The sequence below is a fragment of the Hemiscyllium ocellatum genome, chromosome 17 (genome assembly GCF_020745735.1).
Source record: "Hemiscyllium ocellatum isolate sHemOce1 chromosome 17, sHemOce1.pat.X.cur, whole genome shotgun sequence".
NCBI lineage: Eukaryota > Metazoa > Chordata > Chondrichthyes > Orectolobiformes > Hemiscylliidae > Hemiscyllium > Hemiscyllium ocellatum.
Window position 1 is genome coordinate 31,371,095 of NC_083417.1, and position 27,596 is coordinate 31,398,690.

A 27,596-nucleotide genomic window follows, 5' to 3' on the forward strand; every position below is an offset into this window, starting at 1 on the left:
GTTAAGAACTGTTTTAAAGCTAGGAATGGTAAGGATTGCTGTCTGGCTTGAAAGTAAATTGATACCCATTATGATACTCATGGTTTGCATAGTTGTGGCTTATGCAGTGGTTGTGGACAAACAGGCTTTTGTAATATCTTCAGGAATAGCAAAGCTTCATTTCCACCACAGTACCCCAGCAAGATGTAACACAGCAAAATATATTAAAGTCCAGTTAACCTGCTCTTCTGGATTGGACTAAATTTAATTACTTCCTTTAATCAACTGAACTTAGTATCTCCATTGTGAAAAGAAGAAAGCAGGCAACAAAATTATAGTTAACAATTTATGGAAAGACAACCTGATAGCAGTTTTTTTTTAATTACAGTAATTCAAACATAACAAAATGGGGTTCAATGCCCTCCAAATGAAATATGCAAATTACCTATGAATGAACCTCATACAGACATTCCTGCAGATAATCCTGTCTCCAGATGTAAACAAATTGGATTTTGGGATTTTCAACAGTCAAATCTATTAAATTACCCTATTATCTGAAACTTCATCATAATTTAAAAGCAAAGGAAGAGGCTCACTCCTCAGTAGCATTTTCAAAAGAAAGTGCTCCTGTGTACAATTGTTACAACTCTGAACCAATAATCTGCTAGGTTCACAAATGATACCACCTTGCAAGCATCCTGTTCCATGAAACCTTGTTGAATTCACTTAATTTCCTCATCAAAACTGGGTGTTGTACATTTCCTTGTGAAGATATCACAGGAATCTGGTTAGTAAAGAGTGATCCATGTTACTAATCCTCTCAGTTTGAGAACAATAGTCTTTAATATGATTGACAAAATGAGTTATGTTAGAGTGTCCTCGTTTCGAAGATATTCGCCAACATCAGCCTGGTGAAATACAACAATTGCCATAGGGTCTACTCTCCGGCAATCCTGTGTTGATTTTGCAGCAACTCCAAAGCCCTTCAGAAATAAGTCAAGAATATTTTAAAAGCTGTGCATTATATAACTTAACTGTACCTTCAGAATCCTTTAAAAAAAAGAACAAAGGATAAACAACAAATGACAACATTTTGATTCATAATACAGTCTTGAAGACAATTTTGCACTACAAAAGGTATTAAACGTATTAAAAGTATATGGAGACCATTACTATTTTTCTTTTATTTTTAATGATATTTCATTTGGAACTGAGAGTTGAAATTGAGAATTGAACTTTGAACAGGAGCTGTTTTTTTAAAAAGAACTCAGATTTTACTATGTAGAACTGGTCTGGAAAGATAATACAGATTAATTACTGCTCAAAGAACACTACAGATGATTTGACACAGGTGTTGCAATGTCAGAGTCACAGCTGGTTGGTTGTTGGTCAATCAAGGGAGGTCCTACCATAGAAAATATTGAACAAAAAAAAAGTAAACGAAGATTGAACTGACTCTGCCTAGGTTTTGAACAGCTTCCAGAAGGTGCTTTTATTAAAATTTCTCTTTGATTTCAATCCCATTATCAACTTGGAAGAGAATCCCAGCTTGCATGAGGTGGCTGAATAATTTTGGAAGACTACTGAAGCTGTTTGCATTGACCTAGATCTCTGACTTTGGAACTCAAGTATGATATACAGTCAGTGGGAAAGTCGGGGTTTTATGATCAAGGAATATTGGGCTTAGACTGGTGATATTAATTAGAATATCACAGTTTGTGTTGTGCTAGAATTATATACTTAAATACAAATTAACAATTTATTATTAAGGTTTAAATTGGTATAAACAATCCATTATTTGTACAGTCTGCTTGGAAACACCTGAGCAATTTTGAGGGTCATTGAATGTTTAAAGTTCGCTCTTATGAATTTAGTGAGTGAGTTAGATTTAGTTTGGTTTGCTATCTTTGTAACATAACAACACTGAGAAAAACATTTTACACAGTCTGTTAAACCTGAGGGGATAATTTGGAACAACAAAAATTGATTTTTGGGTCATATGGGATAGGGCAGCTGTAATGAAGCCTACGCATAACAGGTATAAATTGCCAGATTTTAGTTTGCAAACTAAATATTTGAAAATTAATGTTAAATGTCATTACATCTGTCAAAATAGACTAAAACTTGGTGTATCATGGTCAGAATTTGTCTAGTTAAGCTCTATGTCCAAATACATGTCTGCCCAGTGACAGAATCTCCAAAGTCATGAAGGGAGACTTCAAATCACCTCAAGCAAAACAGGGATCAAACCACGTGCTACTGATTCCAATCTAATCCACAGATGCCCAGCAAGCTGTTGCCCACCCCGTTTAAAATCCAGAATTACTGGCTCAGAAACATGGATGTCTCCCACAGTCCCTCAAGACCACCTCTTTGACTAATTTATCCCTTCCAGCAGAATGGTTATGTCTCAACAGTTAATAAAGGACAAACAATCCTTTCACTTACCAAAGGAACGTCTGCCATGGAGTAAACCACTACACCTTGGTACTGCGTTGTATTTTCAGTAATTCGGCCCAAGCCAGATTTCAATATATGATTTCCATAAAGAAAAGATTGTTCTGTTCCAGGTTTCACCCACACTTTGTACTGAAATTTTAAAAAATTTATTACCTTATATATCTGAATATTAAGAAATACTACACAAGTTAACTTTGAAGACACATTCTAATATTTAGGAAATATAGATCCAACCTTACCCATAATAAAACAGCATTAAATTCAGTCCTGGTGACATACCTACAGTTCATTGAACAATACATCACCTACCTTGGCATAAGGAGCAAGATAGTCGAGTGCTGTAATGTGAAGTCGGAATTTTAAAGTTTTAGTGAATTTTCCAAAGCAGGTTCCGAATGAAACAAGTTTATCTCGAGAAATGTTTGTTGCCAACTTCAGGATTTTCTCACTACAAGATACAGTAAAACAAATTTCAGCTATATCAAATGTAATATTTTATAACAATGCCATTTCCAGTCAGTGTACAAAAAACTTTACAACACTTAATCATAGCTATTACGTAAAACATTTTCACAAAACTCACTCAAATTCTTTAATCCTCCCTTCATACTAAGAAGAATTTTCCTGAACTTCCTCAAGCTTCAGTATACTTCAGATGAAGTTTCTGTCTTATTCAAAACCAGAGCATAGGTTTAAAAACTTGTTGCCTTTCTTACCTTACGTAATAAACACGATCATTGTGTAAACGGAAGCAGTAGGTTCCATCAGGCCGATCCACCAGTAACTTTATATTCTCTCCAATACTAAAAATAGTCAAAGATAAAATAAGGGTTAGTGAGTTTTGAGATAATTTGTAGCTCAGGTTGAGATTCTGGATGTAGGTTTGCTCGTTGAGCTGGAAGGTTCATTTTCAGATGTTTCGACACCTCACTAGGCTTGTCCAAGGATGCACGTGTTGTCACAGTCGGAGTGACGTCTTTCTTCACCTTTACGTAAGGATACTAGTGAGAGAGGGTCATGTTGTTTTGTGGCTCGTTGATGTTCATGCATCCTGGTAGCTAATTTTTTGCCTGTTGTCCAATTCATCTTTGTTACAGTTCTTGCACGGTATTTTGTAAATGACATTAGTTTTGCTTGTTGTCTGTATAGGGTCTTTCAAGTTCATTAGCTGCTGTTTTAGTGTGTTGGTGGGTTTGTGGGCTATAACGTTGCCAATGCATCGGAGCAGTCTGACAGTCATTTCAGATGTAGGGGAGAGTGGCTAGGGTTTCTGGATGCGTTTTGTCTGCTTGTTTGGATTTGTTGCTGAGAAATCTGTGAAAACTATGTTTATTGGGTACCCGTTCTTTTTGAATACACTGTATAGGTGATTTTCTTCTGCTCTGCTTGGATCCTCTAATTTGTTTCGTTTAGTGATGCCAAAGTGTCATCCACATAGCGGACCCAAAGTTTGGGTTGGATGGTTGTCAGAGCTATTTGTTCAATATCAGGGCTCTGCAGAGACTCGTTCAGTAACGCCATCACAAAACGAAACAAATTAGAGGAAACCTTCAAGACTACCAGTAATACCTTAACTGGCATAAAATTCACTAAAGTGAAGGAAAACAACAAACTTCCATTCCTAGATGTCACAGTACAGCGAACAGCCAATGGAGAACTTCAAGCCAGCGTCTATAGGAAAACAAAACATACGGACCAAATACTGAACTACAGAAGCAATCATCCCAACATCCACAAACGAAGCTGCATCAGAACATTATTCCAATGAGCCACCACACAATGCAGCACAAAGGACCTACACAGAAGAAAATCATCTATACAGTGTATTCAAAAAGAATGGGTACCCAATGAACATAGATTTCTCAGCAACAAACCCAAACAAGCAGACAAAACACATCCAGAAACCCTAGCCACTCTCCCCTGTGTCAAAGGCATCTCTGAAATGACTGCCAGACTACTCAGACCCCTTGGCATCACGGTGGCCCACAAACCCACCAACACACTAAATCGGCAGCTAATGAACTTAAAAGACCCTATACAGACATGAAGGAAAGTACCGTGCAAAGACTGTAACAAAACACTACATTGAACAACAGGCAAAAAACTAGCCACCAGGATACATGAATATCAACTAGCCACAAAATGACATGACCCTCCCTCGCTAGTATCCGTACATAGAAATGAGGAAGGACACCACTGCGACAGGGACAACACAGCCATCCTAGGACAAGCCAAACAGAGACATGCACATGAATTCCTAGAAGCATGGCATTCCAACCGAAACTCTATCAACAAACACATTGACTTGGACCCGATTTAACACCCTCTGAGAAAAAGAATAGGAAATGACATCACCATAGAAAATGACATCACCACAGGAAATGTGATCACCAATCCAAAGAAACCCAAACATATAAACTGAAAGCAGGAATTATCATCAGTGCTTCATCTGGAGGCTCACTGAAGATGTTACCAGTATGGTGACGAAACATCTGAAAATGAACCTTCCAGCAAAGCAAACAAACCTACATGCATAAAATAAGGGTACAGCTTAAAATGATTTTTTACTTATGTGTCCCAAAGTTGGTGTTCAATTTAACAAACAGTACTTAGAAGATTAATACAAAAGCAAAACAATGGAGATGCTAGAAATCTGAAATAAAAACTCAGTGGGTCAAACTGCATTAAAAACCTGATGAAACGTTACTTGATCCGATACTTTAACTTTATTTCTCTCCACAAATGTTGCCTGACCTTCTGAAATTTTCCAGTTTTTAAATACCAAAGATGATCATTTGATAACTAACACTTTGTCCTGAAATTTAGCTGCCTTGTAAAGTGGTTGTTACCAAGAACTTGTAAGCTTTCTCACTAATAACTACAAGCAACTTAGGACGAATGAAATCATGCTAAAGAAAACCATTAATAACTTATAAGTTGGGAAAGATTTAGAAAAGCACACATCAATTCCAACCCAAAACAATACTGCAGTCAAATGTTTAATTCAAGGCTTAGTGCTTCCAGTTGAGAAACAGGGGGCACCAAATTATATTGGGCACATGGACAGGATTCTCAAGTAACATTCAATATGTTACTATCACATGTTTCAAATTAAGTGATCTGTTCATCAAGACGAATGCATCTTGGCCCTGTGACAGGAACTGTTTTCTTATTTAAAGATTTTCAAAATTAGCTACTTCGAGATCAGATACCATGGTTAGATAGAGCATAAATATCTCTACAATGCCTCAGTCCCAACTAAAAAAAAGTGCCATAACAATAAATATATAATAAACTAGAAATGCAAGTTTATTTTACATAAAAAGCTGCATGACCTTACAGCAAACTGACAATGATGTCAAAGAGCTGTACATCACCAACTACAAATGACACAGAGTAGGGAAAGTTAAAGCTGAAACTACTACTAGAATGACTCTTGGGAGCACATGAAGTTAGATTAATTCTTGCTATAAGATCAGAGCCTAAATCTAGATTTACCTACAGCCACATTTAGTATGAAAGTATAATAAATGGTATCATTTTAAAGTCTAAGCCTGATAACTAAGTTTTGATTTTGCCTTCTGCCCACCCAGTTTGTCTTGGAGCCAAATTCTTAGCGACGATGTTAAAATTCCAAAAGCGATTCAGAATTGGACATGACTGCACTATGAGTTCTGTGTGTGTGTAGATAATAATTACATTTTTGAAGACTCTAGGCCCAACAGGCAGCCTTTCCGGCTTCAACCAATCGCCGTTTACCGACACTGCGCCCACCTCACCCCCCCCCCCCCCCCCCCCCCCCCAAAACCTGTAACAGGCACCGGGAGACCGAGACCCAGAGTCTGACCCTGCACCACCTGCCGCCCTCAGTTACACCGAGACACCCAGAAACAACACAGCCATCCCCCAACAGCACCGGGACACTCGGATACGGCGCCGCGCCAGCCTCACTATTTGGAGAGTTTCTCAAAAAGGAGCCGGGTCTCCTCGTCCGTTAACGGCCGCATCGCCCAGATCCACGCGCTCAACCGGAACCGGAACCGGAACTGACCGTAACCGGGGCAACCACACAGAGCCCAACCCCCCCCCCCATCACCGAAATCTTCCAGAAATTAACTTCACCTTGATTCGTCATCTTGGGGGTGGGGAATAACATCTTTAATTTGAAAGGTCGGTGCTGAATATTACCGCTTTCTCAAACCATTGTTCACTGTGTCTGTAAATTGATGGGGACCTGAGGAATATAGAAACACTTTTAATTATATACAGTACTGCACCGGGGACATTTGCTGTGAGAAGTGAATGTTGTTTTGGATCGAAAATTAAATTTTAATGTTAAACAAGGTGTTCAAAAATATTGGGCATGAATGTGGTCAATATTTTATTGGTTTAAACTCTCAGATTTCTCAGCCCGGAACTGTTGTAGCGGTGTGGATGTGCAGTCCGGAGGGTCATTCCTGCCGGTCCCTTTACACTCCGTTTCCGGTTGTTTACCGTTTGCCCGGGTGGCAGCTTTTCTCTTTTAAAAAAACTTTTTGCTGAGAAGAAATGAAGCGGAACAAACGCGGCCGCTTCGTTTCGGTGTCGGTGGTGCAGAAAATGAAAAGGCTGTCTGAGGTTCAGCGGCAGCGGTGGATCCGCCCCGAGCGGCCGGGGCCTCAGTCCGAGTCCGGAGTTCCGCCGCGGGGTGATGAGGCCCCCGGGCCTGAGGCCGGTGTGGAGTCAGGTTACTGCCCCCGGCCTGGGCCGCCTTTGAACGACCGTCATCCGTCGCCCTTTAAAAAGCTGCAGCTGTTTGGTCTGGGATTATCCAAAGCCTGTCCTCACCTTGACTCAGTTAACACCCGCTCAGTGAGTGAGTGAACAACTCCCCTTTACTCCAGGAGCTCGGGTTTACTCTGGGGTTAGTGCAACATTGTTAGAGGCACCGACTGTCTGATGAGATATTAACTACGGGAACTACTGTCTACCGATTCTGGTAGCACAGTTTCAAGAAAAGTAGGCGGATTAGCTGTCCTGTGACCCTGGCAAGGCTGCCTTCCTAAACTTGTCACTTCTCTAACCCTTTACAACATTAGTTTCTGGAGCTCTGTCATGTCCACGTTGGTTTACAGAGCAACCATAGCCAGACTTCGAAAGTTACTTTTGAGCATGAGCAATGTCCAGATTGCCCGCAATGTACCATTTCGGTGCGATCTACTAAATTAGTTTCAGAATTAAGGAAACTAGTTATCCTACGATTTTTTTCCTCACTTGAAAAAAGACTTGAAACAAGTGTTTGAGTTTCAAGGGTTTAGGGTCATATGGTTTTCTGCCAGATCTCTCAAAGCTACATCCTATTAAGTTTTATTTGCCACCTCCTTTTAGTTTTGTGCACATTGAACATTATTTGCCCCTGCTACCAGTGTAGCGTCAGCTGTAAATTTAGCTGGCATAATTACGTTCTTTAAAGAACTAATAAACACTGATTCCCACAACACATCATTTAACATACAGCACAGCTTCCCCAGAAACTCCTCATGTAATGCTCATTTCTTGCTGTCTACAATATAGACAGATTTTAATCTATATTAATCACCTGCACCTTGGTATACAGGGTGTAACTTCAATGTTTGCTGAAAATACAAGACTTTGAAAAATTGTGAACTGTGTTGAGGATTGTGTAGAGCCTTTTTTTTAAAAAAAAAGACACTTGAAGAGATAAAGGAATAAGAAAGGTTTGGAGGGATATGGACCAGGAGCAGGCAGGTGGGACTAGTTTAGTTTGGGACTATGTTTAGTGTGAACTGGTTGGACCGAAGGGTCTATTTTCATGCTGTATGACTCTGACTGAGACAAGGTGGTGGAGCTGGTGACAGCTAAAGTTCAATGCAGAAAAATTTGATCACTTTTGGAAGGAGGATAATATAAAAGACACCATTCAGAAAGGGGTGCAGGAGTACAAAAATCTGGATGGATATGTATACAAGTTATTGAAGGTGACAGGACTGGATAATATAGAGATAAATAAAGTGTATTGTATCCTATGCTTTATTAATAGAGGTATAGAGTACAAGAACATGGAGGTTATGTTGAGTTTGTATAGGACTCTGATTCAGTCTTGCCTGGTGTTTGCATCAAATCTTGGGTGCTGCACTTTTGCATGTGAAGGCATTGGAGAGGGTGCAGAAAAATATCCAGGAGAACTATTCCCAGGTTAAAACCTTCAGTTATGAAGATAGATTGGAGAAATTGAGAATATTTTCCTTATAGAAGAGAAGACTATGAGATTCAAAATCATGAAGCTCCTGGGAAATTCAGATAGGGAGAGCTATACCTGTTAATGAAATGTATGAGAATGACAGGACGCAAATTTAAAGTCATTAGTAAAAGAAGAAAAAGTGACAAGGGAAAAAGTATTTTCATGCAACAAGCGGGCAGTGTCTGGAATGCACTGCCTGATAAAGTGGCAGAGGCAGGTTGAACTGAAGCATTCTAAAGGGAATTAAAATGTTATCTGAAAATTAATGTACAGAATTATGCAGGAAATTGTTCTCATTTGAAGACCTGGTGCAGACACAATGGGCCAGATGTGTTCCTTCTTTACTTAATTACGTAATATTATCACTTTTTCAAAAATAGGAGTCAGATTTGCAACTGTTATAGTCTAGAGTCTCTGTTCATTCAGCATTAGAAAATTCACTCTTCTTTCTTAAATCTATTACAAAAGTACCCTGAGTCTTGGAGCCTTTTAAGGCAGCTTTTCCAATTGAAAGGTTTATTGAGATTTTGAAGGTTTTGCAACTGTATTGACTGTTAAACTGCATCTTAGTTTTGATATTCCCCTCCTTATTTCAAATAAATAGTTTAATATTTCAAAAACTCCTTTGACCCCTAAAGTGAGGCTGACACAAAAGCCTTCAAATATTACTTTCACTTTTTAACTGTTCCAACACTCAAGCTGCATAAACTGATGCTTGAATAAAATTCAGTAGTTCAAATGTATTAAGCCCGGATCTGTAAGCTTCTCCATTGATACGCTGATCTATACCTTTGCAGTTTCTTTTAGTCCTACCTGCCAACTGAAGACATAATTCTTCTGACTTTTATATTTTCTTTTATGTTCCCCTCACTGTATTTTTAATACATTTTTTTTAAAAACTTCAAAGGTGTGACCTACATACCTTCTAAAACACTAAGCAGTAGTTAAAATGGATTCAAATTTTGTTAGAGGTCTGCATGACTATTTGCATTTGGTTAGCAGGCGTAGTTGAATCAGAAATCCAATAACACAGTGATTAGATTAGATTCGCTACAGTATGGAAACAGGCCCTTCAGTCCAACAAGTCCAAACCAACCCTCCGAAGAGTAACCCACCCAGACCCATTCCCCTACCTTACATTTACCCGTGACTAATGCATCTAACACTATGGACAATTTAGAATAGCCATTTCACCTGACGCACATCTTTGGATTGTGGGAGGAAACCAGAGGAAACCGGCACAGACATGGGGAGAATGTGCAACTCCACGCCCAAGGTGGGAATCGAACCTGGTTCCCTGGTGCTGTGAGGCAGCAGTGTTTACCCTGAGACACCATGCTGCCCTAATTTTTTTGTGCTTGCCATAATTTTTTTTATTTGAGGTTCTCTGCAAGCATGAAGAAAATTCTGCAAATTTCTCATTAACTTATAAAAAATGGCTGTTAGGTCCATAAAGGAAAGTGCTACCATTGTGGGTCAGTTTTATTCTTAACTATGCTGCAAATACTGAAATATTCAGAAAAACATGGACAGTAATTTGGCCTTCAGAAACCTCTCATATTCCTTTATAGTCAAACTTCCATCACTAAATAATTAGAGTGTGGCTTTTATTTTTCTCAAGCAATTCAGTTTATCATTTATTAAATGCAGTAATGTTTTGCAGGACAAGTTGACAAAAATTTTAAAACATTGATTTTAGCACCTAATATATCAAAATAATTTCTTTAAAATAAATGGGAAGTATATTGTGAGGTCAAGATTATTTGCAATTGTTCCAACCCAATCATAGAAGTATCAGATTTCTTAATTGAGATAGAATCAGCTAATAGTACTGGCAAACCACCTTAAAGGATGTTGGTCCCACTACCATTCAGATGTAAACTGTCTGGACGTGTACACCTTCCTCAGAAATGGAAAAATGATTCAGGAATCTAAAGCACTCCCTCCTGTACCAACTCTTCAGCCACATATTCATCTGCTCCATCTGCCTATTCCTTTACTCACTAACATGTGGCAAGGAATGATCCCCAGAGATTACAACTTTTAAGGACCTGCTTTTGAGTCTGCTACCTAGATCCCTATATTCTTGCTGCCTCTGTCATTGGTATCAATGTGAATCACAATCTTTAAATGTTTACCTTCCCCCTTCAGAATGCCCTGCAGCCAGTGATATTTTTGACCCTGGTACACATGGTGGGTCTGTCTTTTCTGGATCTCATTTTTTTTTATAAAATGTGGTCTTGGATGGTAATACCTATTAAACTTCAATGTTGACACTGATTAAACATGTATCTGAGTTTATGTTTTCTGATCAAGACATGCTAATATTCCTGCATGGTCTGTATTGATTTGAAATGTCTGGAATTTTCTATTTTTTCAGATCTTTTGAGGCTTTTATTGACAGAACCTTTTATTTAGAGTCATTGAGATGTACAGCATGGACACAGACCTTTTGCTCCAACTCTTCCGTGCCAACCAGATATCCTAAATTTATCTCGTCCAATTTGCTAGGATTTAGTCCATATCCCTCTAAACCCTTCCTATTCACATACCCAGCCAGATATTTAGAGTCATAGAGATGTACAGCATGGAAACAGACCTTCTGATAAGAGGAAATATTGTTACTGAAACATGCTTTCTTTGCTGGTTGACAATCACATTCTTTTCTAATTTTATGTCCTTTTATATATAATTGAATCTTTCATTTGGTCTGTCAAGAGGCGCAGCGATAGTTGGAGGAAACTTAATAGTGAGGGGGCCAGACAACCTTTCTCTGGCTACAGATGTAACTCTAGGATAGTGTTGTCTTCCAGTAGCCAGGGTCAAAAATATCACTGGCTGTAGGGCATTCGGAAGGGGGAAGGTAAACATTTAAAGGTTGTGATTCACATTGATACCAATGACAGAGGCAGCAAGAATATAGGGATCTAGGTAGCAGACTCAAAAGCAGGTCCTTAAAAGTTGTAATCTCTGGGGATCATTCCTTGTCACATGTTAGTGAGCAAAGGAATAGGCAGATGGAGCAGATAAATACGTGGCTGAAGAGTTGGTACAGGAGGGAGTGCTTTAGATTCCTGAATCGCTGTTTCCATTTCTGAGGAAGGTGTACATGTCCAGACAGTTTACATCTGAATGGTAGTGGGACCAACATCTTTTTAGGCGGTTTGCCAGTACTACTAGTAGGGGTTTTAAACAAATTTGGCAGGTGAATGATAACACAGAGTGGAGGTGAAATAAGGAGTAATGCACAGGCAAATGTAAAAGAAAAATCAAGTCAGCTGGAAGGTAGACCATAGATAGTCAAGTTAAGGCACAAGGGACATAATGCTGGAGAAACACAGGTCTAGTAGCATTTATAGAGAGGAAAATAAAAATTAACACTTTGATTCCAGTGATCCTTCGTCAGAATTGTGTAGGAGATGGTGCACTATTGATCAAAGAATCAATTACTGCAAAATGGAAGTCTTATATCTTAGAATGTTCCTTGATTGAAGCCATACAAGTAGAATTTAAAAACAAAAGGGCAGTCAGAAAGAGAGATTAGAATGATAATTATATAAACAAATATCTGAGAAGTGTAAAAATAACAGAGTAATAATAAAAGGGGATTTCAACTTCCCCAAAATTAATTGGGGCAGACACAGTGTAAAAGGCTGAGAGGGGCCAGAAAAGCCGTTTATACCAGTGTGTCAGAAGCCCTGTGAGGGAGGACAGTGCAGGAACTCCTTTTTTGGATTGATTAGAAGTGTCATTGGGGGACAGTTTTGGTGATTGTGATGTAATTCTGCAAAATTTAAGGTACATACGGAAAAGAATAAAGTTGGTGAAGATATAAAGGTTTTGAATTGAGGGAAAGCAAAGTTTTAAAATGGTAAGATGTGTTCTTGTCAAAGTGGACTGGGGACAGCAACATAAGGAAAATCTCCATCAGACCGTGAGAGGCATTTAAAATAAATAGTTCCTATAAAGTGGAGGGTGGGGGAGGCAGATGGTGAAAATGTGTCCAGGATGTCAAAGATCATACGTAATTGCATAAGGTTGATATTGAGGGCTAAAAACAGCAGGTGTTGAAGCCCTAAATTAGTATAGAAAAAACACAAGTAGGTAAAATAAAGGATAATCCAAAGGCATTTTGTAAGTATGTTAGAGATAAGAAAATAACCACCAAAGAGTAGAACCTATTAGGGTCCAAAGTGGCAATCTGAATGGAGCCAGAAAAAATACGTAAGGTTTTAATTGATTACCTTGTATTCACTATTGAAAATGTAAATATTGAAATTAGGGGAAACTGTGATACATTTGAGTAAATTAGCATTTAGAGTGAGGAGGCTTTAACAGACTTAAAATTGGATAAATCCCTAAGCCTAGATTTGATGTGTCCTAAGCTGCTATGGGAGGTGCCAGAGGATTTTAAGAAGGGTGCTGGGGCTAAACCAGGGAACAATAGCCCAATGAGCCCAACATCAGTGATAGGGAGTCTTCTGGAAGAAACTTTGACGGACAGAATTTATCTCCATTTACAGAGAGAAGGATTATTCAAGTGTAGGCTTTGTTAGGAGAAGATCATGTCTGGCAGGTTTGATTGAGTTTTTTGAGAAGTTGAGTAGGTGTGTAGATAAGGCTAATGCAGATGGTATAATCTACAATGATTTAGTAAGGCTTTTGACAAGGTGCCACATGGTAGACTGGTCAAGAAGGCAAGAGTCCTTTTATTCATGACAAATGGGATCCAAAATTGTCTTAGTGACAGTAGGTTGAAGATTGTTTTTATGGTTGTGGAGGAAACGCTTAAACTCCAGGAATGAAGGGTTTGAGATATGAAAATAGCCTGGAAAGGTTGGGCATTTTTTCATGGGAGCATGGGAGGTTGAGGGGTGATCTTTTTGCTTTTATGAAATCATGAGGGACATAGATAAAGTGAATAACATGGGTCTTTTCTCTAGCGAGGCGGAGTTTAAAACTAGGGGGCATATTTTTAAGGTGAGAGGAGACAAATTTAAAACTTATATGAGGGCAACATTTTTTGCACAGTGGTTCGTATGGAATGAACTGCCAGGGAAACTGGTGGATGCAAGTACATTCACAACATTTAAAAGTTCATGAATAGGAAAGGTTTGGAGGGTTTTTGGGCCAAGCAGGTGGGACTAGTTTAGTTTGGGAACATAGTTGACTTGGACTGGTTGGAACGAAGGGTCTGCTTCCATGCAGGGTGACTCTGACACTGTGGGAAGATACTGGCTAGTCAGATGGGCAGAACAGAGGCTGATGTAGTTTACTACTTAAAAATAAAGTTATGCATTTTGGAAGGACAAATAAGGCAAGGCAATACATGATTACTTGTAGGATCCTGGATAGTACTGAGGATCATTGGAACTTTAATGTGCATATACATGGATCCTTGCAGGAAAGGTGGATAAAGTGGTCAAGAATGTGAATAGGATACTTGTCTTCATTAGTCAAGGCATTGAACACAGGCTGGGAAATTATGTTGGAACTGTATAAAATGTTAGTTAGACCACAGCTAGCGTACTGTGTGCAGTTTTGATCATTACAGTATAGGAAGGATATGATTCAGCCAGAGAGTTTGCAGCGGGCTCCCTAGGCTGCTGCCAAAGCTGAAGTGTCTCACTTAGAAGAGACTAGATAGGCTGGGCTTGATTTCTTTGGAGCAGAAAAGGCTGAAGAGAGACTTGATTGTGATCCACAAATGTATGTAGAGTATACATACTGTCAATAGAGATAAACACTTTTCCCATACTAGATGGAAATATTTACTAAGGCAAATGGAATTAAGGTAAGGTGCAAGAGATTTTGAGGGGAAATTTAAAAGAAAATTACCCTGAGGTTGATGGGTATTCAGAATTCGCTGTCTTAATGGGTGGTGGAGGCGGGAAGCATTACAACACTTCAGAACTATTTAGATGAACTTTTCAAATGCCATAGAAAACAAGGCTGTGGGGCAAGTGCTGGGAAATGGGATTAGCATAGATGGGTACGTGATTGCTAGTATGGACATGATGGGCTTCTTTCTGTGCAGTAGCATTTTATGATCTATAATATTACTTGAATATCATATCTTGCAAGACATTTTGGTCAATCATGTTGCATCTTTTCATATGCCACAATAAATCTGAAATGTAGTTTTGCATTTAATCTGCAAGGTGGTCCATTTTCCCTGAGAATACAGGTTGGTGTTTCAGTCCAGCGTGTTTTTAATATTCCAGGTACTGCCCAGTCTTGCAGAATTTGTCCGTTAGTTGACCACATTTCATTAACAAATAAATATCTGACTTCCAGTAGATTTTGTTTATTGAAGCTTAAACTATAATACAGTAACACATTTGAAGATTAACTAGCCCTGAAGTCCTTTAGCAGGAATCATTTCTCTTGGGCTGCCACTGAAATTACAGCAGGAAATTGGAAGAAATCCATGTGAACAATCAGGGCCTAGCTTTGGTGGGGAGACAGTAGCATCCTGGTAGTGTTACAGAACTAGAAATCCAGAACCCCAAGCAAATATACTGAAGATGTGTATTCAATGACATAAAATCTAGAATTAAAAGTTAGCCCAATGGCCACCATGTGCCCATTATCAATTGTGGGTGGGAAGAAAACCCTCTGGTTCACTAGTGTCCTTTGGGGAAGGAAATCTGCTATCCTGACCTGGTTGGTCCTGCATATGACTCTAATGTGGTTGACTCTTAACTGTGCTGTGAAATAACCGAGCAAGACCTCTATTCCTGAGAAATTACGGTTAGGAGATAAATACCTGACTAGCCAGCAATGTTCAGTCCCATAAACAAATTAGAAAAAGAAATTCTGCCTGATGCTTCACTGTTCAACAATAATGGGATGATTTAGCCTGATTTATCAATAAATGCAAAAACCTTCATCTTTTTCACACTAGTCATCTGAGAGAACCTTTAAAAGGTTTTTTTAGTCATATTTATGGATTTATTAAAACTACAACACGTCTGCTCGATAACAAAGAAGATAGTGGTGTCAGCTATCTAAAGCAAGCAGAATTCATGACTACTTCTCTTAGAATACGTCCGTGTGTGTGAGAACACTTTTATAGAAAAGTTTGAAAACCACAGGCAAAGGCAGTGGTTAAAAATAATCATATCTTTAACTTTTTAAATATCTAATTTCATGCTTAATGTTCACCTGTCTCCCCGTAATGCATTTTGAAATATTCTCTTGTATGAAGAAGGCAATATAATACAAATCATTCCTATTGCTTTTCCCTGAATGTAATGATCTAAATTTGATACATAGCTGGAATAAAATAGAGCTTGAGCTGAAAGAAGAGATAATGGGGTATGTGTAATTGATTGAGAGCTTATTTCTAAATGAGTGACGTTGATACTTTTAAAAGGGAGAAAAACAGGTAGGTGTAGTAAAATACCTCACAGTTGGCAGTATGAGATTGAACAGAATCATACAGAACAGGAGGCCATTCAGTCTGAATGTGCCTATGCCATTTCGTTGAAAGAGTATCCACTTAGACACTCATTATACTGCACTTTCTCCCCTCTTTGAGCACATTACACTTCAATCTGTTCCCACCATCTCTTAAGACTGTGTATCACCACCTTTAAGACTATATAATTGTAACTCACTGCTTAAAAATTTTTTTTCAAACCTTCTTTAGTTCTTCTGGCACTGATTTTAAGTTACTTCCTCTGATTTCCAACCCTCCTGTTTGTGGAAACGATCTCTTGTTTACTGTATCAAAATTCCTCAATTTTATATACTACTTAAATTGTCCTTCACCTTCTCTGTTTGAAGAACGATCTCTACCTTTTGCATATAACTGAAATTGCTCATCGCTGATACCAGTTCATAAATTTCCTTTGTACTTCTCTGAGGCTTCAAAGCTTTTTCTAAAATGTGATGCCCAGAATTGCACAATGGACTGCTGCAGCCACTTAATCAGTCATTTTGTAAAGCATTTGATAGAATTTTCTTACTTTTGTGCTCTGATTTCATAGCTAGTCACAATATGTGTTAATGATTTAGATGAGGAAGCTAAATGTAATATTTCAAAATTTGCAGATGAGAGAAAGCTGGGTGGAAAGCTGAGCTTTGAGGAGGATACAGAGATGTCGCAGTGTGATTTGGACAGGCTGAGTAAGTGGGAAAATGCATGGCAGATGTAGTATAATGTGGATAAATGTGAGACTATTCACTTTGGTAGCAAAAATAGGAGTTGAAAATGTGTTGCTGGTTAAAGCACAGCAGGTCAGGCAGCATCCAAGGAATAGGAAATTCGACGTTTCGGGCATAAGCCCTTCATCAGGAATCCGCTTTCCTGATGAAGGGCTTATGCCCGAAACGTCGAATTTCCTATTGCTTGGATGCTGCCTGACCTGCTGTGCTTTAACCAGCAACACATTTTCAACTGTGATCTCCAGCATCTGCAGACCTCACTTTTTACTAGCAAAAATAGGAGGGCAAGTTATTATTTGAACATCTGTGAAATGAGGTAGGGGAATGTTCAATGAGTCCTGGGTGTCTGCATGCATCGGTCATTGAAAGTAAACGTGCAGGTTCAACAGACAGTAAAGAAGGAAAACTGTGTATGTTAGCTTTCATAGCAAGAGGATTCGACTACAGGATCAAGGATATTTTGCTGCAGTTGTACAGGAAGCCACACCTGGAATATTGCGTGCACTTTTTGAACATTCAGTTTCCTTTATCTGAGAAAAGATAGTCGCATCATTGAAGCAGTGCAGTGAGAGTTTACCACATTGATTCCTGGGATGATAGGACTGACGTATGAATGTGCAGAAAGTGAGGACTGCTGATGCTGGAGATCAGAGTCTAGAGTGTGGTGCTGGAAAAGCACAGCAGGTCAGGCAGTATCCGAGGAGCAGGAGATTGAACATTTTGGGCTGAACATGACTGAGTCGGTTAGGATTGCATTCACTGGAGTTTAGAGGAATGAGGGGGTCTTGTAGAAACCTATAAAAATTTAACAGGACTAGATATTAGTGCAGGAGGGATGTTCCCAATTCTGGAGTCCAGAATCAGGGTTTATACTTTAATGGGTAAACCTTTTAAGATTATTCACTAACCTGTTCACTTTTTGCTTGATTGGTTTCCCTTTAGAAATTATATAATTTGTTTCAACCACTTTTGTTGGTAGCAAATTCTAATTTCTTACCATATTTTCATTCCTAATGTTAGTGAAAGATATTCCCATTTTGATGTCATTAGGAATTAACTGAGATCCTTTTTCCAAACACACACTATGTGCTATTCCAACGTTTAGTCACTGTTAGCAAGATCAGTTGTCTTTGCTTTACTTCTAATTAATGTATCTTCACAATTAAGAGAAATTTGTTCACCTAGAGATTGGTGAGACTGTGGAATTCACTACTACAGTAAGAGGGAGGCCATAAGTGGCTGCAGCAGCCCATTGTCCAATTCTGGGCATCACATTTTAGAAAAAGGTTAGAGAAGCTGAACAGCTCTAGTTTCTCACTGGAATAGCACAATTGATTCAGTTAAAATATTCTGTTCTCCAATTGACAGTGCACTCTATGTATAAATTTAACAGCTGACATACTTTTAATTTAACTTATCTTTTCTATGTGTGGGATATCTTTTCTCATTGCATGTTGATGGTTTCTGGTAATCTTTTAATTTTTGAGCGTTACTCAGTTTTTCCAGTTTCAATCGTTTATATATTCATGTGTTGTGCTATACCACAAGAATATGTAAAGTAAATATGCGATAATAACTTGTACGTTAAGCCAAAAGGATCTACAATAATTGTCACTTGAAGAAAGATATGTTTAGTTTAAATTTTATCACACTGAAAACTGGTTTTTGAGGTATGCCTTGTAATATGTGTTTGAAGGCGATATCTTTGTAATGCTAAAACTGAATCTGAAGTAGATGAGATCAACAAAACAATTGTGAAAATATAAACAAAACATGGATCATATTATGTTAAACTTCAAATTCTGTTTTAGGAGATGTCAATAATGCTTCATATTCTTTAATTTTTTTTTGGGATTATTCATTAAAATAAGACCTGAAAATCATTGCCAACTAATTAAGCAAATGCCATGATTCTATTCTGATCATGAAAAGATTGCACAAATATTTCATAAATTTTAAGATATATGTCCTTTCAGTCAACTTGCTTGTCCTTCTGCTCATCTCACAATAGGTAAGGGACAGCACATTCAGCCAACAAGTTCATGCCAGTGTTGATGCCCCTCATAAGCCTCCTGTCAAGTTTTTTCATATAAATGTACCAATGTCACCACGTATTCTTGTTCATGTGTTTGGTTGGTATCCCCTTAAGATATTGTATGATTTCTTTCAACCATTTCTTTTGGTTGTATGTTCCAAGTTCTTACCATATTTTCATTCCTACTCTTGATGGAAGATATTCCCATTTTGATGTCATTAGGAATTCACAAAGGTTACCTTTATCAAACCAATCTTGATGTGCTGTGTCAGTTTTTAATCACTGCTGGCAAGATCAGTTGTGTTTGGTTTACTTCTAATTAATATATCTTCACAAATAAGTGCTGTTTTTATTTTAAAAATAACTCACGACTTTAATGAGTTTTCCTTAAAGTAACAACAGATGATAGCATATTAAATTTCATGGAGATTTTATGCTAAATGCAGTGCTGTGAAATGTTTAAAAGAAACTTGAATGTTTGACTCCCAGAATAATATGTGCTGACTTGTATACTTGTATCCTGTTTCTCATTAGCTACACCTCTTGTTGCAACCACCAGCTACTGCCGTCTTTGTCATGGAAGGTTTTCCTCCAGGAGTCTACGTAATGTTTTTGCAAAAGTTCCTTTGCTCGAGGCGAATCCAGAGAGGCAGCGCAGAGCACAGCAGACTTTCTGTACTGATTTTCAGAAATTAGTTGGTGTTGTAGTAAGGCAGGATCCGTCTTTGCCTCAATATATCTGCAGGAAGTGTCATGCTCAGTTTTATAAATGTCGGAGTATATTGAGAAACTACATTCAAAGAGTGAATTCTTCACCAGTAGGTTCTGCACAACGTGGACAAGAGTCTAGCAGGTATTTCAAGTACCTAACTGAATGATTATTGTGCTGTACTGTCTAATGTTACCAAGTGTGTATTGTTTACTACAAATGCAATACAACCAAGTCCCTTTTTGTATTCAAAGCATAAATGCATGATCAAAATGATCCAGGAGTATTATTTAGCAACACTAATTCATCATTTTCATTCATGTCTAATGATCTGTAGATGGCAAAGAAATCTGTCTGGTTTTGTACTTTACAATACCTTGAACAATTGAATCCTTAATATTTTTGTCCTTGCTTATCCATGCAAGATATGTTAGAGGCACAAGAGCTCGTGTCTTCCTTTGCATTATTTCTTTGAGATAGATTTTGAAGGGAAAGTCATTATGAACGTACAAATTGGGAGCTGGAGTGGGCCCCTTGCCCCTCAAGTCTGCTCCATCATTCAGTAATATCATGACTGATGTGTTCATTCCATTCCATCTACCCCCAATAAACTTTCACTCCCTTGCATCTAACCTAATTACTTCTGATATCTTCTATATTCTTAAAAGTATTCAAGTACCCTATTTCCACTGTCCTTTGAGGGAGAGTCCAAAAATTCTTAACTGTAAAAAAATTATTCTTGTCTCTGTGTGAAATGGATAATGCCTTATTTTGAAACATTGATCATTAATTCTAGATTATTTCCAAGAAACATTCTTTCCACAGCCACCCTGTGATGACCCCTTAAAATCTATATGTTACAGTTAAGTCACCTGTTACACTTTTGAGCTCTAATAGATACAAACCTAGCCTGTTCAACGTCTTCGCCTAAAATAAATCAATCCCCAGTCCAGGTATTAGTCTGTTAAACTTCTGATCTACTTCCAAAGCATTTATATGCTTCTTTAAATAAAATGAGTAACACTACTACAGGGTTCAAATAGTGTCTGTGTATTGCAGCAATGTACCTCCCTGTTTTTGTCTTCAATTTCTCATGCAGCAAGCAATAACATTCTATTAGCCTTTGTAAGTATGTGCTGCATCTGCACACTGACTGTTTCTTCACATGCACTTTGACATCCAGATCACTCTACATATCACCATACAGATAATATACTTCCTTTTTGTTCTTTCCACTGAAATGGACAGTTTCACAGGTATCCACATCACACACTGTTTGCCAGATTTGTTTACTGAACCTACCTATATCCTGTTTAAGCCTCTCCATGTCCTCTTCCCAACTTACTTTCTCATATTTTTGTCTAATCAGCAAATTTAGCAACCATACCTTCAGTTTTTTTTATTCAAATCATTAATGTAAATTATAAAAAGTTGAATTCACAACACTTTTCCCAGACCATCCCTTTCAACACTAGCACTGATTCCCATGCTGATCCTCATTCTCTTTCAGATTTTACTCCAAACTAGTTTTCAATTAAGCTTTTGTTTCCCTTCTGTGAAATAGCTTGAAATGGTATCTTTGTTAAAAGCATTATATAAATGAAAGTTATTGTTTAGATTATATTTAAATTATTATAGACAGGCATAAAGTTATATTGCAGCATAAAGTGGTCAAGGAAAAGTATTTTATTTCCCTAAACCTGAATATGCATTTCCAAGTTATACTGTTACATCGTGTAGTCAGTTATCTTCCAACAATTTTTGGAGATGCTGGTGATGGACAAGGGTGTACAAATTTAAAACACACAACACCAGGTTATAGTCCAACAAGTTTAATTGGAAACACTAGCTTTCGGAGTGCTGCTCCTTCATCAGGTGGTTGTCACCTGATGAAGGAGCAGCACTCCGAAAGCTAGTGCTTCCAATTAAACCTGTTGGACTATAACCTGGTGTTGTGTGATTTTTAACAATTTTTGGACTATTCAAGTGTAAAAAACTTGACATATTGTAAACTGAACAGGGGTTTGCCATGACAGTTCAGTTGTAAACAATGGCAGAGTGCTAGAGGAATATCCATCTATGATGTAAAGGGGTATTCCTAGTCTCCAAACTGGTTGTCCCATATCTTTCAGTTTTGAGGGAGTAATGTTTGTTGTTTCAATTGCAATTGGATATAATGCTTCTATTTTATTTTATCATTGTAGATGTGCTGCACCAACAAAATCATCATCAGTGCCATCACTTTCACAATTTCCGTTAGACAATTCTATCTCTGGTAAGTGAATTGTGGTATCAACTCTAATTCAGTTTACTGGGCATAAAACAATTTAAATTTAAATAACAACAACTTGCATTTGTATAGCACTTTCAACATCGTACAATGTCCCAATATGCCTTGGCATCCTTAAGTATCAAACATTCATCAGACTCAAAATTGAAAGTGTCAAGTCAGTCAGTATTTATTGTCTTTAGGGGGAGAGTTCCAAATTTCTTGATGTTTTTCCTGCAAAATAGTGCTCCCAAATTTCACTCCTGAATGGCCTAACATTAAATTAATAATTATGTCCTGTTGTTCTGTATTTTCCCCACTAAAAGGTATAGGTTTTCTGCAGCCATCCTACTGAAATTTCAATGTTTTACTTTTGGATTCTGTACTGTAAGTATTGGAAGATGCATTTCTGAATGTTAAAACTATTGTAGGTTTGGTGTGATGAAACAGCATATATTACTCAAGACAAGACATCTCGAATAGTTGAATGTTTCTTCATAATTTGAGCCATCATTATCTCCATCCCTTCTCTTCCTCAACCATGCTTGAAAAAGCATTTGTTATGGTTCTGCCTGGCTTTTCTTGAATGTCAACACGATTACAGAGATGTTATGCATTTTTCCTTTTATATTAATGTTTCAAAAATCCCATGTGCTACACTTGAGGCTTTTAGCAAGAATGGATAATTTTCTGTCATGTTTAGTCTGCTGATGACATTGTCTTCTCTTCCAATTCTCATTCCCTTGACTGGTTGTACTCAGAATTAATTTGTGTAAACAGCGTAGGGCAGACTCTGCAAATGAAAGTAAGATTCTCCCGATGCTGGAAATAATCAAATGAAACCACCAAATGCTGGAAACAATCAGTTTAGGCCACATCTTTAGAGACAGTAAGAGAGATTTTGTGTCTCCAATTGCTAGGATGTGAAAAAAAAGTTGCAACTTGTAAGGCAAAGTGCCAGTCTCTCTGAGGACAAACAAGGTAAACTGTTACTGTCTGCCAAGGTCACAGGAATTGGTTTACTTTTACTAAAGATGCTTCTAGTACAGGCTAGGCTCAGACAAACATGGATAATATTGCATGGTTATTAATTTATTTCACCCCAAGGATTGTAGCTGTTTAAGAAGGCAGCTCACCACTACCTTCTCTAGCGCATTTAGGCCAGGGATTTGTCAGATTTTAGTTATAATAATTTTCTTGGCACCTTTTGTCTCGTGATTGTAATTGTAATTGTTCACTCTTTTTTGACATTCTGATTCACAGTTATTCCTGATATGTTATCTGTGTCATGTATGGGTAAAGACAGACTCAGAATATTTCACAGAAAAAAACATCATAGAAACAGGCCCTTCAGCCCACCATGTCAATGCTAACCAGCAAACACCAAACAACACTAATCATCAATCATCATCTGCACTTGGTCTATAGCCTACAATGGAGGAGAAAGTGAGGTCTGCAGATGCTGGAGTATCAGAGCTGAAAATGTGTTGCAACACATTTTCAGCTCATAGCCTACAATGCCTACAATGAGTATAAGTACTCATCCAGATGCTTCTTAAATGTTGCAAGAGTACCTGCCTCCTCCATCCTCTCAGGCAGCACGGTCCATACATCTACTACTCACTGGGTGAAACAGAATTTTTTGCAGATCTCCTCTGAACATTTGCTCCTTGCCTTAATTGTATGCCTTCTGGTCTGAGATATGTCTGCCATGGAAAAGAGATTCTCACGATCTATTGTGTTTATGCCTCTCTAATTTTGTATACCCCAATCAGATCTCCCTCAGTCTCCTCTGCCCCAAGGAGAATCAATTCAGTCTATCCAGTCTCTCCTCTTAACTGAGACCGTTCACCTCAGGCAACATTCTGGTGAATCTCTTTTGCAGACTGTCCAGTGCAATCTCATCCTTTGCATATTATGGTAATCAGAACTGCACATCCTTCATCTGTATACCGACTGTGCCTTAACTAATGATTTAAAGTTGTAGCAAGACTTCCTTGCTCATATGTTCTACACCTGAGCTAATTAAGGCACATATCCTGAATGCCTTCAGCACCCTGTCTATCTGTGCTGACACCTTCAGGAATCTGTGGACTTGTTCACTAAGGTCCCTTCGTTCCTCAGTACTTTCTAGGGACTTATCATTCATTATGTATATCATTCCCGTGTTAGACCTCCCAAAATACATCACCTCACACTCATCAGGATTAAATTCTATATGCCATTGCACTGCTCAATTTACTAGCTGATCAATATTAGACTACAGCCTGAGTCCATCTTCCTAACTATCAACAATACCCTCAATTTTCGTGTCATCTGCAAACTTACTAATTAAATTTTACATGTTCACATCAAAGTCTTAATGTACATAACAAAAAGCAACAGTTGCAAGTCTGATCGCTGTGGTACACTGCTGGTTAAAGGTTTCCAATTACTAGACATGTTCAAATTCTTCTGCTATTTTCCTTTTTTGCACTTTTAATTTTTACACTTTTAATTTCTAGGGGACCAACACATATTTTGGTTGCGCTTTCCCTTTTTAAGTATTTGGAGAGACTTTTGCTGTCTTTTTATATTCCGAACTATCTTCCCCTTATTAATATTTTAGTCATTCTTTGTGTTCTTAAATTTTGTCTAATCTTCTGACCAGCCTTTCATTTTTGTGGAATGTTTTGCCTTTTCTTTAAGTTTAATACTATTTTAACTTCTTTAGTTTGCCTTGCATGGTCAGTCCTTTACTTAAAGTGATACTTTTCTGAGTATTCTGACAGATCTCCGAAATGTTGTCTTCTGTAACTCTGCTGACCTCTCTCTTAACTTAGTGTCCCACTTCATTTTAGCTCTGTCTTTATACCCTCATAACTGTTATGTACCACTAATCTTTGAAACACTCTCCTTTCCCTCAAACTGAACGTTGAATTAAATCATGTTATGATCACTGCTATCCTGGAGAGCTTTAACTAGGAGATAATTAATTAATCTGGCAATAACTTATACACATCAAGAATGAAATCTGAATGAGCTTTAATTTTCTTATACTTATGTCTTCATCTTATGGAGCATTTTGGAGCAATATCCATTATGTTTGTTCAATTAGAGTGACATTTGAATATTTAACTCAATGTACCATGATTATTAAAGATGGTGTATTGAAATATGTTTCTAGTTTAATTCTGCTGCAAATTGTCTTTTCATTTCATTTATTTTCAGATTATTTTAAATGGATGCTAAATGACGGTGTAGTAACTGCAAGCCCACAATGTTTGCAAGTTCTGGTCACTTGGGCTCACCGACATGGCAGCAGCTGTGGGTCACTACCGAATGTACAGAGTGTCTTATCTGCCGAGTATCGTGGAGTAGTGGGAGCTGTATGGGGGTGTCCAGAAGGACACAGTTACATCTTGGATGTGCATTCAAATCAAAAGGTTGCACTAAACGAAATGCCATGCCCACACAGCAAGACTAATGATTTAATGAAAGAGAAAACTGTAGGAAATGTAATTCCCCTCCCACCTCAAAATGGAACGGATGCTGAAAATGGTGAGAGTGGTTCAATCTGTAAACTTCAACCAGTTCCAGTGTCGCTATGGTCATCTGACTCTCAGCCTTGTACATACAGTGGAGTAGCCTCACAACCAGTAGATGTGGACAATTCAGAATACCTGCTGAGCAAAGATATGTTTTTGCACGTAGATTCTGATGGTACTGAGTGCTCTTGGGAAAAGGTTCAGTTACAGGATGCTATGCAAGTATTAAATTCAAAAGGTAAGATACATTTTTAATGTTAAATTATGTAATTGTATATTTGGGCTATTATATAATTGAAATTAGACTCTTACAATGCAGTGGTGTCCTCAGAAGTAGAAAAGTTAAAGACCATTGATTTTAGGTAATACAGTGATAATTCCATGTTTCATCAACCTGAATTGGCTATAGCGCGATTGACAAATTATGGCCAATATTTGGATAATGCAGACTTTCTATTGAAGGGTATAGTGATCTTCTACAGCGCAATTTTCTATAACGTGAGGTAGTGTTACATCAGAACACACTGTAGTTCTTTGCAGATGTTGGGACTGCTGCACTATTGAGAACCTGCTTTTCAGGTAAGGTGCTATTCTTTCTATGCTGTAGGGAGGACAAATCAACAGTGTTGTGATTATTCAATTTTATTTTTAAACTGGAAATGTCACTATAATTTTCAGAAACTTGGAAATTCAGTTCAGAATTCCAATAATTCATTGGAAAATGCAAACTTAATTCATCTTGTTCTGTGCATTTTGAACTTATTGGAGCCCTATTAAATAAAGATACCGTAAAAAATAATTTCTCTTATGCAATATCTATGACAGAGTCTGTTTTAGGATAACTAAGAAATAATAAATGGTTGTTTTGTGTCAGGAACAAAACTGAAATCATGTAAAATTGAGGCAGTAGGGTCTACAATGCTGGCCAAAGTTAGTGAACTCTTAAAAGGAGAAGTATAATTATTGAGTCTCAATATGGCTTTCTAAAAGACTGGTTGCATTAGACTGTTCCAGGATTGAGAAGTTTCACTTGTGAAGATAGGATTTAGGAGTTCAGACTCTTCTCCTTGGAGAGAAGAAAGCGGAGATAGAGGTTCTCAAAATCCTGAGAGGGCTGGACAGAGTAAATAGGGAGAAGCTTTTCCTGCTCATTAAAAAAAAGAATGAGAGGATTTAGATTTAAAGTGACCTGCAAAAGAAGCAAAGGTGATATGGGAAAACAAAACTTTTTTACACAGTGAATAGTTCGCGTATGGAATGTACTGCTTGGAAACCTGGTGGAGGCAGAGTCAGTTGAGGCATTCAAGAGTACATAGAGCACATTTGGATAGAAATGATAGGTAGGGAGATGGGGAAATGGTAGAAGTTTGGCAGATATGATATAATAAGGAATTTGGTGAATGAAATTGTTTTCTTTAAACTGTATCACGTTGTTAGTCCTTTCCAGTCATCTGTGCCAAAGTGGTGGAAGTGAATTGCCTCAAGATTAGCTTTAAGGATAAGTATCTAAGAGAATACCTACCTTCCTTGCATTTAAGAAACTAATTTCAGAAATAAAATTTCTCTCAATAGTTACCACTGCAGCACAGTTCCTTGTTTTAATGAACAATGTAGCCTAGGAAGAATGCTAAGACATCTGCCTGGTTTAAATATGAACAGAATCCAAGGCTACAAGCTGGCTGCTATGGTTTCAAGATATAACTAAAAAGAGAGAAAGTATTACTATGTTTAGGTTATTATGATTAAACGGTGACTAGATAACTTTATTACTAACAAATACATGATTGTCACTTCATGACCAAATACGTAACAGGAAAATAGTTTGTGCTGATTTAATTCTGTTCTGTGATCATTGAATACCCATCCTGTCACTTTTTTTCACTTTTCATATAATAGGTCAAATTGACTGCAACAAAGCTTCGTGTTCTATAAAGGATGATATTACAGATGGATTAGAATCTAGTGACCTCTCTGACAGGTAGGCCTTCATTGCAGTCAGTGCTGTTAGTATTTATGGCAGTTCAGTGCTTAATTGAAATATTTCAGGCAGAACCCCAGAATTATCTTTGTGATTTGTTGCAATTAGGAAGTATGGCACATTCTCAGAAAGTGATTCAGTATTCCTAGATTACTTGAATTCTAGGTCATTTTAGAATAATATGATTTTATTTAAACATTTTAAATTAATGTTAAACCTTTCTATT

The 27,596-nt window shown here is 37.8% G+C and overlaps 2 protein-coding genes across 2 annotated transcripts in view; one reads left to right on the plus strand and one right to left on the minus strand.

Annotated features, from left to right (window-relative positions):
* Positions 1-311: 311 nt before the first annotated feature.
* Positions 312-6,475, minus strand: nip7 (NIP7 nucleolar pre-rRNA processing protein). Its single transcript, XM_060838051.1, has 5 exons — positions 6,391-6,475; positions 3,156-3,242; positions 2,749-2,887; positions 2,428-2,568; positions 312-962 (listed from the first exon to the last, which is right to left on the minus strand). The coding sequence occupies exons 1-5, from the start codon at positions 6,444-6,446 to the stop codon at positions 843-845; spliced, it is 543 nt and encodes a 180-aa protein (XP_060694034.1). The 5' UTR covers positions 6,447-6,475; the 3' UTR covers positions 312-842.
* Positions 6,476-6,884: 409 nt separating this feature from the next.
* Positions 6,885-27,596, plus strand: part of znf276 (zinc finger protein 276) — a 33,963-nt gene continuing 13,251 nt past the window's right edge. Inside the window, exons 1-5 of the mRNA XM_060838050.1 lie at positions 6,885-7,294; positions 19,422-19,740; positions 21,801-21,871; positions 25,076-25,630; positions 27,289-27,370. Coding sequence (XP_060694033.1) covers positions 6,988-7,294; positions 19,422-19,740; positions 21,801-21,871; positions 25,076-25,630; positions 27,289-27,370 — 1,334 coding nt within the window. The 5' untranslated portion in view covers positions 6,885-6,987. The remainder of the gene's footprint in view (positions 7,295-19,421; positions 19,741-21,800; positions 21,872-25,075; positions 25,631-27,288; positions 27,371-27,596) is intronic.

What these genes read in the sequence shown, in the direction of transcription:
- nip7 (XM_060838051.1), bottom strand. Translation starts at nt 6,446, where the DNA reads ATGCGGCCGTTAACGGACGAGGAGACCCGGCTCCTTTTTGAGAAACTC. An exon ending in ATCTTGCTCCTTATGCCAAG is followed by an intron (nt 2,569 to 2,748) that starts GTAGGTGATGTA and finishes TTAAAATTTCAG; the next exon opens with TACAAAGTGTGGGTGAAACC. An exon ending in CCATGGCAGACGTTCCTTTG is followed by an intron (nt 963 to 2,427) that starts GTAAGTGAAAGG and finishes TTATTTCTGAAG; the next exon opens with GGCTTTGGAGTTGCTGCAAA.